The following is a 19,851-nucleotide window of genomic DNA, read 5'->3' on the forward strand; positions in this document are numbered from 1 at the left end:
GTCATTTTGCTCAGTGTGGAGTGGACAAAAACAAGTTATACTGGAAAAAGGAGCAAAAGAGAAAAAAAAGAAGAAATAAAAAAGAATAAAAAAAGGGGGTTGGGAAACAACAGAAACAAACAGAAAGAAAAAACAAGGGGGAGTATCCTCTGATTCTATATACTGTAAATCCCTCAACTTCCCCTAGAAGTTTCCAGTGCTGCTTGGTCAATAACTTGGTTTCCCCTGTCCTTCCAGCTGGTCTTCTGGGGTAGGGGCCTGCTGTGCTGATTCTCAGGTGTGTGCTGCTGGGGGAGCTGCCCCGCCCCCTGCCAGGTGCCTGGCTCAGTGGGTGCTGTTTATCCAGTGAGGCCCCTGCCCAGTCCCAGGCACAGGGTGACACGAGGAGGAACAGCCACACTGGTGGCGGCCAGCTGTTCAGCCCTGGAGTCAGCTCCCGCAGTAACTACCGCAGCTTCCAGGCCACAGGGGCCTGGATGCTCTGGGGGTGGGGGGGCGCCGATCCGCCCAGCTCGGGGCCGCCCAGTGGTAGGAGCGTCCTTGCTTTCCTGTACCCTCCTGGCCTCTGCCTGTCCTGGGGGGGAGCGCCGATCTTGGGCTGTGTCCCCCAGTGCCCTGGGCTCCGGGGCCTGTGACACTATGAATGGACCTAAAGTACCACGATGTATAATTTAAAAGCATCAGAGTAAATTTTCTGCCGTTAACTTATCTTTTATTACAAATAAAATTCATAAGCCATTATAGAGGTTAAAGAAAAACAAAATATGGAAACAGCACAATGACGGGGAGGGAAGCCTCCATTGGGCTGCAGCCATCACGAGCCCCGCGGTAGGAGCTGGGGTGGCTCCTGAGGTGGTTCAGGGGGTTGTTCAGGGGTCGAAGCCAGTTGCTCCAGAGGCAGGTGGCGGCCCTGGCACTTTGGGGACCCTGACTGCAGGCGCCAGGGCCTACTCCTCCACCGGGTGGCCAAGGGTGCAGGTGGCTCCTCATCAGGGTGGGGAATCATAGGTGCCAAAACCATGTGCATTGACTTGGACTCAGTAGCCAGCATCTCAGCTTGGGCCAAGCCCTCACCTCCAGCAGCCGGGACCGGCTCGGTCACCTCAGGCCCTGAAGGTGCCACAGGCCCCACAGTCGGAGCTGGGGTGGGCTCCTGAGGTGGGTTAGGGTGTTGCTCTGGGGCCAAAGCTGTAGCCCCAAGAAGACAAAGTATCATCACCAGGACGGACTTTCCACGTCCCTCCCAAATCAAGGACACTCTTCCCACTGCTCAACGTGTGTGAGTACAAGAGCCCTGGGAGGTCTCCCCAGACTGAAGCCCGTGGGAATGGGGTGTGAGCCTACCCACTGCTCCCGGCCCAGCTGCATGGAGGTTGGGTCTGTGTGGCCCACCCTGTCCCAAGCTTGGCCACCCCCAGTCCTCCTCATCCTCATCGTCTAATTCCACGAGCTCCAGGTAGCTGAATCGTTCCAGGTAACGCTGGGCTCGGTTTTCCAGGTCTGAGCCTGGCCTGTTGAGCCCCATGAATGCCAGAAGTTTCCTCAGGAAGAGAAATTCTGGTGGCTGATGAAAATCCTCCTGATAGTACTCCAGCCAGATGTCCAGGATGCAGGAGATGGCCCTGGGGAGGGACAGGTGGGCAGAGGCGTCAGAAGACAGGGCTCCCTCACACCAAGGTGTCCCGGGGAAGCCCTGCAGGAATGGGGCCCCAGGCCTTCCGCTCAGGGCTGTCGGAGGCCAGTGCTGCTCCTTGTCCACCTGCCACCTGGTGGTCCTGCCTGCCACAGGCCTGCTCACTGAGGAGGGGCTGGCACGAAGCCTCTGTGCATGGGAGCCCATGACTAGTGGTGTGACCATCACTGTCTTCCCTGGGGAAGCATGACTCCCTCCTCAGCCTGGCTCCCTGCCCACTTGCCCCTTGAATCCACTGGCAGGCATCCGGGGAAGGGGGGTGTCTGGCCTGTCATTGCCCTCACTGCACACACTGTCGCTCTGGGAATGTCCGAGTGGGGAGGGTTTGGGCTCTGTGTCTTGCCAGGCCTTGCCAGGAGCTGCCCGGTACTGCCGCCTTCCCTCCTGTGGCTCAGCGCTGCCTCACTCACGAGGGGCCCCCAGGGGTTGTCCTTCCACTGACTCTAATCTCCCAAAGGGCAGGGGCCAGTCTGGTCCGTGAGCACTCACTGGCTCTCCTGAACACCTGCTGTGCACCTGGGTCCAGGTGCCACCAGCTTGGTGAGTGCGATGCTCCCCACACCCTCTGCTCTGGGTCCCAGGAGGGGGGTAGACAGAGGGACTTTGAAAGGGGCAGGCATGGAGAAGGACTTCATTAGGGCTCCCAGTGCTCTCCCACAAAGCCCGCACCCCATCCACAGCTCTCTTTTCCTCTTTTCTCAAAGGACCCATTAGACCTTTACCCTGTCACAGGAATTGCAGATGTGTGGGGTGAGGGTCCAGCAGCCCCTCCAGGCCACAGCCCCCTCGCTGCCCTCTTGGAGAGGAAGGCCCTCCTGCATGAGCCAGAGCTCACTCACACTTTGCACTGCTCCACGGATCCCACGATGTCATCATTCAGATATTTGTTGCATCCATATCTAGAGGAGGGCAGGGGGGCATCACATGAAAGTTCCTGTGGACCCGACCTCTCCTCATAGCTGCTGTCACCCTCTGACCCTTGACTAGCCTGGAGCCCTGGGGGGCCATCCGCTCTGTGCGTGGGGCCACAGGCAGCCCCTGGAGAAGCGCCTGCACCTGCTGGGTCCTCCTGAATGCTTGAGGAATGAAAGGGCTCCGGCCAGGCCCATGGCCGACATCCGAGTGGGCCAGGGTGCCCCGGTGTCCCCGGGGTCCCCTACTCCGGTTGCCCCAGGACACAGACCCCAGATGGACTCTCAAACCTCCCTTTCCATGGGAAAACAGGCCAGCTCAAACCCTGGTGATGGTGGGGACGCGGCACAGGCTTCGTCATGGGGGAGAGAACGATGACTGCTGAGCACAATCACAGCCCCTCTAGCCGACCTGCCACAGGCCAGGCCCCGGGGACTGCCCTACAGGACCCCACTAGGCCCCGTGTGACTCTGCTCCAGTCGGAGGAGCAGCCCCAGGGGCCGGGAAGTTCAGGAACATTCCCAAGACTCCCAACCAGTAGGTGGCCCATCCCCCTGGGCTGTGGAGGGTCAGGGTGCTCACTTTGCAAACAGCAGGTCCAGGATCTCTTCGGTGGTGCCAAATTCAGGATACGTTTCCATAAATTGAACAATGGAAAGGTCGTCCAAGCACAGCAAGGCGGGCACCAGTTCTTCTACCTGCTGCTCCAGCAGCTCCCTCCGGCTAGGGGTGGTCGGGAAGATCCGATTCCTTCTCAGGGCTGAGGCCCTTTCAGCCTGAGGTGGGACAGAGGGGACGTGCAGCCTGCACTGTAGCCCCCAGACCACCTGGCAGTTGGAGCGCAGACCAAAGCCCGAGCTCTCAGTGGCTACGGGGGGCGGGGGGGGGGGGGGGCAGGAGTGCCCACAGCAGGAACATGGGGCTTGACGCCTGCGGCTCAGTCACTAGGCATCTGACTCTGGGTTGTGGCTCAAGTCATGGTCTCAGCATCCTGAGATCCCGCCCCTGGCAGGCTCTGCGCTTGGGGCAGAGTGTGCTTGAGGAGCCTGTGTCTCCCTCTTCTGCTCCCTGCTTCTCTGCCTGTCTCTTAAACAGACAAACTATCCAATAAAGAAATGATCTTAGAGGATAAATTTTCAAAAAAATTTGGATCAATACAAGGACCTAGTGGGAAAGATTAGTGTCCCAGGGCCGCTTGTCAGCTGAGTTTTGGCAGCACCTCCCTGCATTAATGGCTTCACCCCATGTCAATCCCCAATCTTAAACTTCTCTGTCATATTTTTAAAAATATTTTATTTATTTATTCATGAGAGACACACACAGAGAGAGGCAAAGACACAGGGAGAGGGAGAAGCAGGCTCCACACAGGGAGCCCGATGTGGGACTCGATCCCGGGACCCAGGGATCACGACCTGAGCCAAAGGCAGTGGCTCAACTGCTCAGCCACCCAGGCATCCTATCTGCCATATTTTTTAAAGTAAAATTATTAGAGAAGGGATGAGCTTGGATATAGGGCAGACAAAGCTGTACAAAATAAAAGAGAACTTTTGAAATACACCAAGGTAAGTTCTTCTCACATCCAACTAAATGTTTTGATATTTTACATGTCTCCTCCCACTACATCTTTATAAAAGCAAGCAACATTGATAATCCTTCATCTCAATTGTAAATTGACTCCCCGTCGAAGCATTTTCAAAAAATACAAGAACTTTCATAGTGGTGACATAGAATATCAAATGTCAAGTTGAATTTGAACACTATGTGCCTCATAAGTGGAACTTCACAACAATATTCTAGGCTTGATTATTTATTAAGAGAACTTAGGATCCCATATAAGGCTAATGTTCTGGTCATTGCCCTACAAGTCATCACTACACTAATGTCCCTTTTTGCTCCAAAGTACATTTCAATGTGTGTGTGTGTGTGTGCATGCATATGTGTGAATGTATGTTAATATAATTTTAAAAATCCAGTCAACCCTTAATTTACTCTTCATGATGATGTTAAAATGAAAGGAATGTGGTCTGTTCTTGACTCTTTCAATGTGTTGCTATTTCATAGTTCCTAACACATTAATTGTACTGAAATGAGCTTCCCACATTACTTAAGAGGGCGAATATTTGGATCCAGATTACCTTAAAAATTTGCAAAATTTATAAAGGATATATAAAGCTTGTTAAAATAATTTTGTAAATTATATTTCATAAAAATACAAATTCCAAAATAAAAATAGGCTTGTGAAACTAGAAAATAGTAAGAAAACTTTTGTCTGCCTTGATACTTATAGTTAGAGAACATCAGCCTGATATTGCTAGGACTAGTAAACAGCTGGATCACCCAGCTGACTATTCCCTTTGAAAGGTTATCCTGACTTTGGAATGGCATGAGTCAGACTCTAAAGGAGAAGTGGTAGGGAAGTGGTTCTGAGGGACGTTCAGATATGAGCACCAAGAAGTAATGAGCCTGGAAATCCTCTGATACACAGAAAAGTAATAAGAATGAAGGGGAAATTTTTAAATGAAAAAATTATGTGTATCCAACCTGAACTATTTAAAAAGCTACCATCTAAAGAAAATTTATAAAGAGCCTCATTCAGTTTATGAAACAAAAATAGAAATGATGGCAGGGATTTTATGAGAAAGCACATTCTAATCAATCTAAGAAATAACATTCTAACAGCAATATTTTATTTTTGGATTAGTGAGTTAGTAGTTTATTATCCCCCAAATAGATGAAGTTAGTGGAGTTGGCTTTCAGTGAATTTGTGCTCTTGGTGAGATGCTGGACTCAGAGAAGATTGAGGTTCCTTCCATTTCTAGGGTTTCTTTTTTAAGTACTGATACCACAAAAAGTGTTAATGAATTTCCATAATTCTCTATAACTTTCAAATAAAGAACATATCAGGCTACATGATACCTACTTACCATTAATATTTTATATGTGTATCTTATTTTTTTTATTAAGATTACAGACCAGAAATGTCATCTATCTCTATGTATGGAGATATAAAGATACATTCATATACTATATCTATCTATAGACCAGTATATGTCATCTATCTCTATCTATAGATAGATATGGTATGCAGCTATATCTATATCTAATATCTATATCTCCATACATAGAGATAGATGACATATTCTTTTTTTTTTTTTTAGATGGCATATTCCAGTCTATATCCTTAATGCCAGAAAAGCAGGATTAATTTATTCAGATAATTTTTTTGACTTTGGCAGACAATAAAGAATGACCTTAAAAAACATTAAATAAAAAAAAAATTAAATATCTCAAAAAATATAATAGAGAAAAATAAAAATGGCTCATTATTCCACTTCCCAGAGATAACCACTATTAATATGTTGGTTCATATTCTTTTCCCTCTTTCTGTTGATACAGACTAGTCAAAATATATTAGTGTCTTTTCACACACATGGAACAATACTATTAATACTAAAACTTTATGTTTTTCAAAGTATTTCTTGCCTCTACTTCCACATAGATTGATCTTCTTCTTTTGAGTGACTCTGTTGTATTCTATTCAATGAACCTAAGTTTATTTAACCGATATCCCAGTTGAATAAGGGGCTTGTTTTGAGACCTTAACTATAAATGATGCTGCATAATATTTATAACAATATTATCTTCATTACAAAGACTAATAAACATCTCTCAAGTACTTATGAGGTGCCAAACACTTTCTTACACACTTTATAGACATCATTTCATTTAATTCTCAAAGGACAGTGAAATCTAGACATGCTATGTAACTTGCCTAAGCTCACATATCTAGAAAGTAATGCCATTAGAAACGACAAACACTCACCATTTGCTTCGACGTGGATGGACCTGGAGGGTATTATGCTGAGTGTGAAATAAGTCAGTCAGTGAAGGACAAACATTATATGGTCTCATTCATTTGGGGAATATAAAAAAATGGTGTGAATGAATGAATGTGAATTGTTGAAAAGGGGAATGTGAAAGGGAATAAAGGGGAAAGAGAGGGAAATGAGTGGGAAATATCAGAGAGGGAGACAGAACATGAGAGACTCCTAACTCGGGAAAGGAAACAAGGGAAAGTGGAAGAGGGTGGGTAGGGAGTGGGTAGGGGGGATGGGGTGATGGGCACTGAGGGGGGCACTTGATGGGAGGAGCACCTGGTGTCATATATGTTGGCAAATCAAACTCCATTAAAATATATATATATTTAAAAAAAGAAAGTAATGAAGTGGGTAGTGGTAATTGCAACTCAGGTCTGTCTGATTTAGAGCTAAAGCTCAACACTCACTCAGCAAATATTCTGTGCATACATTTTGTATGATTGTGTTAGTACACACATGGTACATTTATAAACATAGTATCGCTGAGTCAAAGGTTATGCAATATTGAACTTCAAGATGTATTTTCAAATTAATTTTCAAAAAAGTTTTACCAATTAGCACTCATTATGCAGAGAAATCAGAGCACTACTTTCTCCATACTCTTGCCAGCATTGTGTAGTATTATCTTCCCCCCCATATGATAGACAAAATATATTAGTGTTATTAGTGTTGTTTCAATTTCATTTCTTAATAATTTACTGTTTTAGTAATAAAATGTATATATAAATATCATTCTTGTCAAGCTGTGCATTATACCTCATATGCCCATCATCTCGGTTTTGGAGAAGTGGCATAAAATTCTCAAGAAGTTTTTTTTTTGTGCGTTTGTGTGTGTGTGTGGGTGTGTGGTGTGCATGCAGTACATTATTCATTCTCTGTATCACCACATATATCCAAATTCCTTGTGTTTTTGTTTTTTGTTTTTTGTTTTTCTGTTCTTTGGAATTTGTTTCTGGGTAAGCACAGTCAGTTGCCATGCTGCCAGCAAGTTGCCATTATTCAATTCAACAATCAGTTAAGGTTTTTTTTTTTTAAGAATTATTTATTTCATGAGAGACACAGAGAGAGAGAGAGAGAGAGAGAGAGAGGCAGAGACACAGGCAGAGAAGAGAAGCAGCTCCCTCAGGGAGCCCAACCCGGAACTTGATCCCGGGACTCAATCCCGGGACCCCAGGATCACTCCCTGGTCCAAAGGCAGCCGCCCAACCGCTGAGCCACCCAGGGATCCCTCAGTTAAGGTTTCAGGACTTGGGCAAGGTAACTGACTAGAGAGTAGGAACACACCATTTAAAGTTGCTTTTTTTTCTCATAAAAATGATGGCAGTTATGGAAAGAGAGAAGAAAAACTTTTTGAAACTAACGTGATATGAATTAATACATGTATACACACATGCATATGTACATGTTCTTTTAAAAGAGCGAAGAGTTCAAGGGAAAAATAACATTAAAAGAAGAGCTGTTCAAAAATTTTCTTAAATTTTAAAAGTCCTTCAGAAAATAAAAAGTGATTAAAGAATTTGAGGTCAAGAATTCTTAGAAATTAAGAAATCAACTCACCATTTACATTTCTTTTTTTTAAATAGATTTTCTTGAACAAATCTTTATTCACTTGCTGTGTGCCCTTTTTTTATAATAAATTTATTTTTTATTGGTGTTCAATTTACCAACATACAGACCATTTACATTTCTTTTAGAGTCCCTCTATAGGAGCACCTGAGTGGCTCATGGATGACCATCTGCTTTGGCTCAGGTCATGATCCTGTGATCCCAGGGCCTGGGATTGAAGTTCTGGATGGGCCTCCCCATAGGGAGCCTGCTTCTCCCTCTGCCTGTGTCTCTGCCTCTCTGTGTCTCATGAATAAATAAACGAAGTCTTTAAAAAAATAAAATAAATAAATTCCCTCTATTACACTCCAGCAAGTGTATATCACATTGCAGAAAAATGCACCAGAGTCCAAATGCTACCAAGTCTAGGAAGCAGTCAGGGTTAACATTTATTCCAGTGGAAAAAACATGGCACTCAGCTACATCTAATGGCATGAAGATCAACTAAGGCACACAAAAGTACTTGTTTTTTGTAATATATTCAAAGGTACAGCCATTTGCTTTGCTTAGCATTCTCAAGACGATAGTTTTGTCAATGGTGATAAGAGTAAGTATTGATTATGTTATAGAATTATCATCAATAAAAACAAAAGTGTCATAAATGGTATCCTTAAACTTGGAACCAATTAGCAGCACCTATAATCATTCTCCTTAATTATTCTCATTTTCTTAGAGGAGAAGAGAGGAGAACTTAATGTGTATCAGGTTAAGTGTTTCCTCCCTAAAGTTAAATACTTTTTTTCTATAATAATCTCTAATGAATGCATGTTTGATATTTTATACTTCTTTTCTTTTGCATGAGCAGACCTACTGACGTTTTCCACCTTGTTCAAGCAAAAAATGAAAAAGAATGCTAAGTAATTACAATGTGAAACTAGCCTATTTCTTTTTTCTGAGTGTTACTTGGAAGAATGCATCTTGCTACAAAGCCAGTATTTTTTCTTCAATTAATATAAATAAGAAATGGGACAGATTAAGGGATTGGGTATGTGATTTATCTCTGGTCTGTAATTTGTTTAAAAAGCAACTCCTATTTCTTTTCTAACCTGTTCATTTTCTCTCCTCTATGCAGCTTAAAAAAAAAAAAAAAAAGGAGAGAGACCACCTACATCCACACAGTATCATGTCCCCAAAGCCAAACTTTAAAAAAAAAAGGAAGCATCAGTAAAATATTTATTTAACTTTTCTGCTCTAACAGGCAAATGTAACACAAAAGGCAACAAAATCTACATTATGATTTCATGATTATTAATTTGAATATGAATGGAAATGCCCGATTCCAAAGCTGGTTTGAACTGCAAAAGTAATATACTGTGCTGTAAGTCATTTTTTTTCCTAATTATATGGTGAAATCATTAAAAATAATGATTAAGTTCACTCAAAATGACATTGTAAAGCTTTGTAGAATATAAAAGCAGAATCTTTACATATATGTGCATGTGTGTGTATATATATATTTCACTTTTAATTTTTTTTTTAATTATAGTCACAGAGAGAGAGAGAGAGGCAGAGACATAGGCAAAGGGAGAAGCAGGCTCCATGCACTGGGAGCCCGATGTGGGATTCGATCCCGGGTCTCCAGGATCGCGCCCTGGGCCAAAGGCAGGCGCCAAACCTCTGCCCCACCCAGGGATCCCTATAGATTTCATTTTTTATCATAGTTCATACCGCAAAAATTTTAAGGAGATTGACTTTATCTTAGAATTCCTATTGATAAGGAGGATAACTACCTAAAAACAAACTGACCAATCTATCAATGGAATACTACATATTAATTTCATTATTGGGTTATGTACATTGTATTATGAACATGTTTTTTCAATTGCAGAAATGTCTCCTTTACAATGAGCATTGTTTATTTGAAAAGAGAGGGATCCCGGCCTCAGGTTCCCTCCCGACCACCCAGGCTCCTTGGCCCACGCGCCCTCCCCCCCCCACCACCCCCAGCAATCAGCCGGCCCCTGCCCGCCCCCGCGGCCCCACCGGCCTCAGGTTCCCCCTCCCGACCCCCCAGGCTCACTTGGCCCACGCCCCCACCCCCACCCCCAGCATCCCGGGCCCTTGCACGCCCCCCGGCCCCCGCCCGGCCTCAGGTCCCTCCGACCCCCCAGGCTCCTTGGCCACGCCCCCCCCCCCCGACCCCCCAGCATCCCGCGGCCCCTGCCCGCCCCCCGCGGCACCCAACGCCTCAGGTCCCTCCCGACCCCCCAGGCTCCTTGGCCAACGTACCCCCCCACCCCCAGCATCCCGGGCCCCTGTCCGCCCCCCGCTGCCCCCGCCCCGGCCTCAGGTCCCCTCCCGACCCCCCAGGCTCCTTGCCCCCGCGCCCTCTCCCCCCCCCCACCACCCCCCCAGCATCCCGGGCCCCTGCCGCCCCCGCGGCCCCCACCGGCCTCAGGTCCCTCCCGACCCCCCCAGGCTCCTTGGCCCACGCCCCCCCCCCCCCCCACCCCCAGCATCCCGGGACCTTGCCAGCCCCCCGCGGCCCCCGCCCGGCCTCAGGTCCCGCCCGACCCCCAGGCTCCTTGGCCCAGCCCCCCCCCCCACCCCCAGCATCCGGGCCCTTGCCCGCCCCCCGCGCGCCCCGCCCGGCCTCAGGTCCCTCCCGACCCCCCATGCTCCTTTGGCCCACGCCCCCCCCCCCCGACCCCCAGCATCCCGGGCCCCTGCCCGCCCCCCCGCGGCCCCCACCGGCCTCAGGTCCCTCCCCGACCCCCCAGGCTCCTTGGCCCACGTACCCCCCCACCCCCAGCATCCCGGGCCCCTGTCCGCCCCCCGCGGCCCCGCCCGGCCTCAGGTCCCTCCCGACCCCCCAGGCTCCTTGGCCCACGCCCCCACCCCGACCCCCAGCATCCCGGGCCCCTGCCCGCCCCCCGCGGCCCCCCACCGGCCTCAGGTCCCTCCCGACCCCCCAGGCTCCTTGGCCCACGTACCCCCCCACCCCCAGCATCCCGGGCCCCTGCCCGCCCCCCGCGGCCCCCACCGGCCTCAGGTCCCTCCCGACCCCCCAGGCTCCTTGGCCCACGTACCCCCCCACCCCCAGCATCCCGGGCCCTTGCCCGCCCCCCGCGGCCCCGCCCGGCCTCAGGTCCCGCCCGACCCCCCAGGCTCCTTGGCCCACGCCCCCCCCTCCCGACCCCCCAGGCTCCTTGGCCCACGCCCCCCTCCCCCCCCAGCATCCGGGCCCCTGCCCGCCCCCCGCGGCCCCCACCGGCCTCAGGTCCCGCCCGACCCCCAGCCTCCCCCGCCGACCCCCGCCCCCTGCGGACCACCCCGCCGGCCTCAGGTCGCGCCCCCCGCGGGCCGCCCTCAGCCCCCCATCGCGCAGTGGGGCGCTGCTTACCGCAGGCCGAGTGCGGGTCAGAGCCCTGCCCCAGGGGGAGCCGCCGGTGGGTCCCGGTCCAGGCCGCGGCTTCCCCAACGGCCCCCGCCCGGGTCCACCCCAGACTGATGCGCCTCTGCCCCCCGCGCCTCCTTCCGTTGAGGCCGTTGGAGCCCGGAGCGCGCGGGCCGCGGGGGGCCTGGCCTGGGCGGGGCGGCGGGGCGGGAGCCCGGGGCGCGCTGCTGCTTGGCCACTTTGGGCTCTAACCTCGCTCCTCCCCTGGGCTGTGGGGTTTTTTGATTACAGGAAACTAGAGGACTGTAGGGAAGTGCCGCCTTGAGCGGGCTGAAGCGACTGCTGTCACTACTACATTCTCTTCTAGGTGTGACAGCGCCTTGGATCTAGAGACAAGCTTCTTGTTCGCCAGGAGCACCCCTGCAATGTGCATTTTCGGGTCATATCCGCATATAAATGCCTGTTTTTAACTACTTCATGCACAGGTTCTTAGCAGAGAGTCATGTTTTAGTTCTAGGATTATGCTTATTTCTTTCTTTAGGGTTGCTTTTGTAATGAATCAGCACTTACATACACCTCTACTAGGCAATCATGGAGTTGGCACCCCAAGAAAGGTAATTTTCGGTCATTTTTAAAAATGTAACAAACACAATTATATTTGCATTTTAGGCCTCGTTTAATGATGTGACCTCTAGAATGCTTATCACATCAGTTCATCGTGTTTTTTATTTTATTTATTTACTCATGATAGACACCGAGAGAGAGAGAGAGAGAGAGAGAGAGAGGCAGAGACGCAGGCAGAGGGAGAAGCAGGCTCCCTGCAGGGAGCCGGTCGCGGGACCCTATCCGGGTCTCCAGGATCAGGCCCTGGGCTGAAGGTGGCGCTAAACCACTGAGCCCCCGGAGCTGCCCGGTTCATCAGGTTTTGCGTCTGTGGTGCTCCGTCCTTGAATAGGACATTTCATACCACTCTTCCACAAACATTTAATGTCCTTTGAATTCTGAAAATTCTGTTCTAAAAATATTTGCAACAATTTGAAGGACTTTGAATTTGTGAAATTGTGAAATAAGTTGAAACAGTAGAAAAGTTTATTCGGAGGGGATTGACCTCTGCACATGTGTTTGAGTTAAAATAATGATGTAAAAGTAAACTTTGTGTATTTCTTCCTGTACTTTAAACAGTATTTTCAGATTCTCAGTGTAGAATTAAACATTGCTGATACTAAAAAAGAAATACATCTTGTGTCTTCCCCCAAGTAATACTATGGTTGCCGAGTCGTGAGAAATAACACCACAGTGATTATGTCCTCAACTGCCAGGCTTTTTCTTTTTTTTTCTCTGTCCTGCTACCGTGTCATAATTAGCTTCACCACATGGACTGAATTCTATTAGCTGAGCAGAGACAGAGCAATGTCAGCTCTCAGGTGAGTATGGCTACTTCCAAACTTTTTGAATCTGCAAAATGTACAACTCAGAGCTAGTGAAAATTCCTCTCTCTTTCTTTCAATGACAGAGGATATTTACCCCCGGATCCTCTGGGATGGTATCTGAAACTCTGTAGACACTCCTGGAAACTTTAGGATTTTAGTACTTTTTTAAGTTGTCAGTAATGATGCAGTTTGTTGTACAAGTCTGCAGCTTAGGACCTCCAAGGACCTCTTCCTTATTACAAATGTTTCATTGCCTTTTTTAAAAATGTAAAATGCTCTTACCAATATTTTCTGTGTTTACAAGCAGTTTAGCTTGACTCTTCTATCGCAGGCCTAGTCTTTTCTTTAGCACGTTAGTTTGGGCGTGACTATTTGTCAAAGTACTGAGCGTTATGTATGCCTACTCCTTATATTTTGATGTCTGGTCTTCTCTTTGCAGCATTATATTTAATTTGAGCCAAACTCTATGTATTTAACATATCCTGAACGCATTATTCCTCAAATTCAACAAATTCTTTATCACTTAAATTCTAATTTGGAACTTGTCAAAGTTTTGTTTCATGAGTCTATAAGGAGTGGAAGCAAAACATTTGTAATGCTGTGTTTTTGTTGCTTTCACATGCATGATCTCAGTAATCACTTTGAGTTGTTATTAGCAGTGCAGCATTATTCCAGGTTTTTAGATCTAAGGACTGAGATTGAGGAATGTGTAGTAACTTACTCAGTGTTTTTTTTTTTAATAAAAACTTAGTGTTTTTAATTAATGAATATTAGAATTGTTATTTTTCTGACTCTAATCCCATTGTCCTTTCTTGTACTAATTATCTCCCCTTGAGAATCTTTACATATAGGTACTTCGTATATTTTGTTCCCCAAATAAATTTTGAATGAAAACAGATCAGATGATTACTGAAAAGAAAATCCTTCCCCTCCTATGTAACTAGTATATGTTTTGAACTCAAATGTATCATTTTGCTTTTTATTTAGGAATTTTTTTAATGTATATATATTTTTTATTTATTTATGATACAGAGAGAGAGAGAGAGAGAGAGAGAGAGAGAGAGAGGCAGAGACACAGGCAGAGGGAGAAGAAGCAGGCTCCATGCACCGGGAGCCCGACGTGGGACTCGATCCCAGGTCTCCAGGATCGCGCCCTGGGCCAAAGGCAGGCGCCAAACCGCTGCGCCACCCAGGGAACCCTTATTTAGGAATTTAAAAAGGTTAAATAAGTTTTCACATCATTTCGTACAATGAATCATTCATTACCTGATACATATTTTTATTCTCCAAGGACTTAAATACAGTAGACACCTCTTGTGTATTATGACAGGAGGGGGAAGAGCCCACATGTACTGTTTGGTTCCCATGACCTTTTCTGTATCCTCCAGGGACACTTGCTGGTGTCCGCTCATTTCCTCCCTTGACACGTAGAGGGAGGCCACACTGAGGCAAGAGAAACATGGCATGTCTTTCTACCCTTTGAGAGGTGCTAAGCTTTTTCTCTGGCATTAATCCGGTTTTGCTTCTACATCAGGAAAGGAACCTCAAGAGGGAAAATACACCATCTTCTGGGTCTTGACCCCCATGTAGTCCAGGCTGTTGAGTTCCTCTCAACTGAGCATCTTCCATTGAATTGTTATTTCAAAGACCTCTGTGTTTCAGAAGCCTTCTAGTTTAGGACACCTGTTTCTGGGGCGCTCCCTCTCTCTGCACAAAAATACCAAGTCAGAAGGCCCAGAGCCCCGCAGCAGTGTCCTCTCCCAGTAGACCTGCTTAGCTGGGGAGAGTCACAGTCAAGTAGCAAAGCCAGCGCCAAAGGGCTCCCATTCCACTCTCCTTCCTACCTCGGAGAGGGAATTGAGACCTTTTCATGGTATCTGGAAACAAAGGAACTCTTTATCAGCAGGTTGAACCTTCCCTTTGGGCACAACTGTTCTTTAAATTAAGGTAAACATTGTTTTTTTTTTTTTTTTTTTTTTTTTACCTATTTAAAACATTAATGCCTCGGCTCTAATTTTGTCAGCTTGCTGTATTTTAATTTCTCCAGGACAAAATAATCGGTTTACTTTTTTAGATTTTCAATCTGATTCTCCCCCTTATGCATTGCATATTATAACAAATAGTAATAGAACTTAGCCAAATAGGCTGTGACAATTAATTTTTTTTATTGGAGTTCAAATTGCCAACATGTAGCATAACACCCAGTGCTCATCCCGCCAAGTGCCCCCCTCAGTGCCCATCACCCAATCACCCCAACCCCCCACCCATCTCCCCTTCCACTACCCCTTGTTCATTTCCCAGACCTAGGTGTCTCATGTTTTGTGACAATTAAATTAATAATTCATTTTGGTTGCAAGTGTTTAGGCCTTGTGCTTTGACTGATATATGCAAAAATGATAATTTATTACAAATAAATTCATATACTTGCACTATAGTTTGATGAACCAGTAAATTTTGTCTGCATGACTGTCATTAGAAAGTTAGATCATTTCAAATATATATGTTTGACTTCATGAACACCTGAAATGACGGCTCGCGTAAGAACATGTTTTTGTTTTTTGTCCCTAAATTTGTATGAACTTACTTTAAGGTACTAAGTACACTCCTGTATTTCTGAAGTCTTGTACACTTAAATATAAAGAACTAAATATAACCACATTCAATTCACATTCCAAAATAATAGACTCCAATTAATTTGCAAGTTCATTCTAAAGTCTTTCTTATTTTCAAGGAGTAATTCTGTTGTAATATAGTAAGCCAAAGTATCTTTATGACTGAGTTTGCTCATAGGAATTGAGCAAATGAGCCTCTGCACAATGACCACCGCTGAAACAGCCCTGCTAAGTTTTTCTCGCGTGGGAGTCAGGTGCATATTCTAATAGAAGGAGATGGCATTCCTGGTTCCCTGGGTGGAGGTCAGCTGGGCTCTGAGTGACTGTAAATAGCAGGAGGGGAAAAGGCTCACTGGAAATCCGAGTTTGTGGTGTCCAGGGGTCAGCAAAGTTATCTGCCCTGACAGCATCTCAGGGGAGCTTTAACGCCCCAACCACCTTTTCCACTAGAAGATTTTAAATTGGATCCACGTGTCAGAGAGTCTAAGACCTAAATAATTTCAGAACATGGGAAATGTACCTGTTTCTTTCAAGTTGTTAATTAATGAATACCTCGATAAAAACCTTAGTATTTCCTTAGTGAAGAATTTGGGAGGCATCAACTCAGGTTGTTAAACTCAGAGAGTGTGTGGTGGTTGACATGGGGAGTCTTGAGGCCCCAGGGCGAGCCCAGGATTGGTCAGGGCTTTTGTTCAGGTGAATGGGTTTTCCCTAGGCCTGTTTCAGATCCCTGAGCTCTTTTCATGGATGCTGGCTCTATCTCCTTTTTACCAGACACTTGGGATTTGTGATTCGTCATCTTCCTTTTCATAGTATCTTTGATCTTAATGATAAGTAAAATCTTGCCCCCCCCCCCCCATTTTTATCCATACCAGGTGTTACCTAGGCCCACTGCGCAATAGAAGTACTGGCAGCTCTGCTACCTGGTTCTGGTTTGCTGTAAACCATTAGGCCCAGACGACCAGACGTGATACCCTATAGGGTTTCAGGGTCTTGCTTGTTCTCCTTTCCTTTCTCTCCTTTTTCAGAAATGCTTGTATTGCAATGTTAAAATTTTATGAAAGCATCATTGTTCCCTGCTTTTCGGTTTAGATGGAAACATAACTCTTTTTCTGAAAACATGAAAGTATCCCAAACCTAAACATTCCTAGAAAAAAGCATACCAATGTGCACATGCAGTTGTCTTTGCAAGTTTGCTAACAGTAATTTGGGTTGATTTGAAACTTCACTGACATTTATTTATTGAAAGATTTTGTTAATCAGAGGGAGAGAGTATACAGGGAGGAGGGGCAGAGAGAGAGGGAGAGGGAGAAGCAGGCTCCCCGCTGAGCAGGGAGCTCAAAGTGGGGCTGGATCCCAGGACCCTGGGATCATGACCTGAGCTGAAGGGAGACACTTCACCGACTGAGCCACCCAGGCACCCCAAAACCTTAGGTTACCTTTAAATGAGAGGATAATACAGTTTATAAATATTCTGAATTACATTTATCTAAAGAGATTCAAAAATTTCCTATCAGAAGAGTATGAGCTTAACTCCTGGAATTGTCACTTGATTGTCCATTTGAAAGAACTGTGTTCCTTTGGCTAAGTTGTCATCATTACTTTCATTTTCTGTATTAAAAGATCATCATCAGGGTGTCTGGGGGGCTCACTGGATTAAGCCTCAGACTCTTGCTTTCTGCTCTTGATCTCAGGGTCTTGAGTTCAAGCCCCACATTGGGCTCCATGCTGGAGCTGGACATGGAGTCTACTTAAAAAAAAAAAAAAGGTTCGTCATCTTCCTCAGTGTTATTCCTTATGAATGTCTGTAGGGTAAATACCGTTTTCTGTTCTACCACTGAAATGGGTACCTTATTCTCGTGGATGCATTGAGATATTTTCCTCTTGTTGAGTGACCATCGTGTGATGTCTGTGGAGTGTTCTTGGTAAAACTTGTTGGTCACTTTATTCCTGCTGGCCTCAGGCTCACTGTCACCATGACTCGCCCACTGCTTATTGGTCTTCCCCTCTCATTTCTTCTCTTACCCCAATGCTTAGCAGTATTTTTTCCCTTTCTACCTTTTTTTTTTTTTAATGATGGCCCATTTTAAGAAAAATAGTGCTTATAGGCTCTTTTTTGTTTTGTAAAAAAAATATATTTATACCAGAAATAACTCTCGAGCCAAAATGGAGGAAAACATATGCTTATGTTTACACCTCGGCTTGCTTATGTTAAGGAGTGAGAGGTTGTCCTATGTTTTTTTTTTTTTTTATTATTTATGATAGGCACACAGTGAGAGAGAGAGAGAGAGGAGGCAGAGACATAGGCAGAGGGAGAAGCAGGCTCCATGCACCGGGAGCCTGACGTGGATTCAAACCCAGGTCTCCAGGATCGCGCCTTGGGCCAAAGGCAGGCGCTAAACCGCTGCGCCACCCAGGGATCCCAGGTTGGCCTATGTTATTGCCTCAGTGTTGCATGAGCTCAGGACTCTGTTTCTTCTGTCTTTTCCCATTTCTCCATCTGCAGACAGTATCCAGGGTAGAATAGAATTAATATCTTGTGATCATTTGCCACGGTTTTAGTTGTGAACAAGTAGGACCGAAACAGACATATAGCCCTGCTAAACGATCACTTCTATGTGGAAAAATAGAAGTCACATCAATTCATCTAAAACCAAGGTTATTTATTATTTCTAGAAAATTTCCTTTTATATGTTACTGATTTAAACTAACAACTTATAAGGTGCCTATAGAGATAAGTATATATCTTCCACGAAAGCTATCTTGTCAGTGTCTAGGAAATAGTTCCCAATTAAGTGGGTAATTTCAGTGTTCTTTGGTTGCTTCCTGACAAGTGTTTTCTTGCTGAAATGGGTGTTTTCTAACTGCGACTTGATGAACGTTCCTGGTGGAAGTGAACAGAGGTGTCAGTGGTCCAGAAGGTCGGGTTCTCAGATCCTCATGTGTTGGCTGAAGTTTCCACCTTACTTTCTTGGCAAGGGATTTGGACCTCGTTAGAGTTCATTCTCGGGGCTCATCCGCAAGGGGATGGAAATCCCTCTCTCCGGGGTCCCGCCTGCCTCTGGCTCCGCAGCCTCCCTGGAGCAGTGGCGGCCCTGCTCCTCCTGCGGCCCAGTGCTCAGGAGCTGCGAGGGGCTCCGGCCTCTGGGCCTCTGGGCCTCTGGGCCTCTGGGCTGCGGTTTGCCCTGCAGGCCTGAGCGCACGTTCCTTGCCTTCCCTTCCTCGTGTGCTTCCGCTCCCCCTGGCCTTAGCACCGCGCAGGAGAGCCCCTTGCCCTCCCTGCCTTGCTTTTGTTCTCTTTTTGTTTTCTTTTTTTTAATAATAAATTTATTTTTTATTGCTTTTGTTTTCTAAGGCAGAATGGACTTCCCAGTGTTTGTGGTAATGACGTGCACTTAAGGATGTTTAAAGAAGTGGCCTTATAAATGCATATTTGTATTATTAAGATAGTGCTCAGGTTGCCGCTCCAGAAAATAGGTCAGATCTTCCTGTGAGATCCAGGGCCGGTTTCTCCCTGGTCTTTTTTTTTTTTTTTTTTTTTTTTTAATTTTTATTTATTTATGATAGGCACACAGTGAGAGGAGAGAGAGAGAGAGGCAGAGACACAGGCAGAGGAGAAGCAGGGCTCCATGCACCGGTAGCCCGACGTGGGATTCGATCCTGCATCTCCAGAATCACGCCCTGGGCCAAAGGCAGGCACTAAACCCGCTGCGCCACCAGGGATCCCTCTCCCTGGTCTTAATTCCAGGAAAGGTTGTGCTTTTTCTGAAACAAGTTGTCAGTTTGGTCTTAAGTACCAGCACATCCTCTATCTAAGTGAGTTTTCCTCTTTCTGTTTACTGCTGTGTGTTATTTTCTTTTTGAAAATAATCTTAATTTCCTTATGGCTATTTGTTAATTTTATCCATTCTAGAGAAAGCCTTTGTGCAGTACCGAGTATGCTAGAACTGTCATCCAAATAATGATATATTTTTCTAGACTGAAGAGATCTAGATGTATTATTGTGTTTCATATCTTTAATACTTGACTGGCTTTAACAAAATAAATAGCTGTTCATGCATGACTGATAGGGTTTTAGTTTTTGTCACCCAGTGAAATAGGCTTGGGGATTAGCCATAGGTCATCATCAGTTTAAAGAGAGGAAAATGCACTTGTTTTAATATCTGTGTGATCGAGATACCAAGCTACATTTTCCTCTCTAGCAGAGATGTGTCACACGAGGTTGTAGCTGTGTTCAGTGTAGTGTGGATGGATGCAAAATGGAGGGAAACGTTCCAGTCTGAAGCATTGTCATCTTTTCTCCTAATGAGCCTAAAATTCTAACAAACAATGCACTTTTGGTTTTTTTGTATTGTTTTTTTTTTTTTTCAGCAGGTATATATAT

At 46.2% G+C, this 19,851-nt stretch overlaps 2 protein-coding genes across 2 annotated transcripts in view; one reads left to right on the forward strand and one right to left on the reverse strand.

Annotated features, from left to right (window-relative positions):
• LOC119878242 (adenylate cyclase type 1-like) overlaps positions 1–743 on the forward strand; it is a 342,212-nt gene extending 341,469 nt beyond the window's left edge. The window contains 1 exon segment of the mRNA XM_038588921.1: positions 238–743. The gene's annotated coding sequence lies outside the window, so the exon portion shown is untranslated.
• LOC119878235 (ral guanine nucleotide dissociation stimulator-like) lies at positions 687–11,518 on the reverse strand. The gene is made up of 5 exons (XM_038588918.1): positions 11,432–11,518; positions 6,429–6,451; positions 3,188–3,381; positions 2,533–2,592; positions 687–1,622 (listed from the first exon to the last, which is right to left on the reverse strand). Exons 2-5 carry the CDS (start codon positions 6,429–6,431, stop codon positions 1,271–1,273), a joined length of 609 nt encoding a protein of 202 aa, XP_038444846.1. The 5' UTR covers positions 6,432–6,451; positions 11,432–11,518; the 3' UTR covers positions 687–1,270.
• Between the last annotated feature and the right edge of the window lie 8,333 nt (positions 11,519–19,851).

This window comes from Canis lupus, unplaced genomic scaffold, assembly GCF_011100685.1.
Source record: "Canis lupus familiaris isolate Mischka breed German Shepherd unplaced genomic scaffold, alternate assembly UU_Cfam_GSD_1.0 chrUn_S1282H1459, whole genome shotgun sequence".
Taxonomy (NCBI): Eukaryota; Metazoa; Chordata; class Mammalia; order Carnivora; family Canidae; genus Canis; species Canis lupus.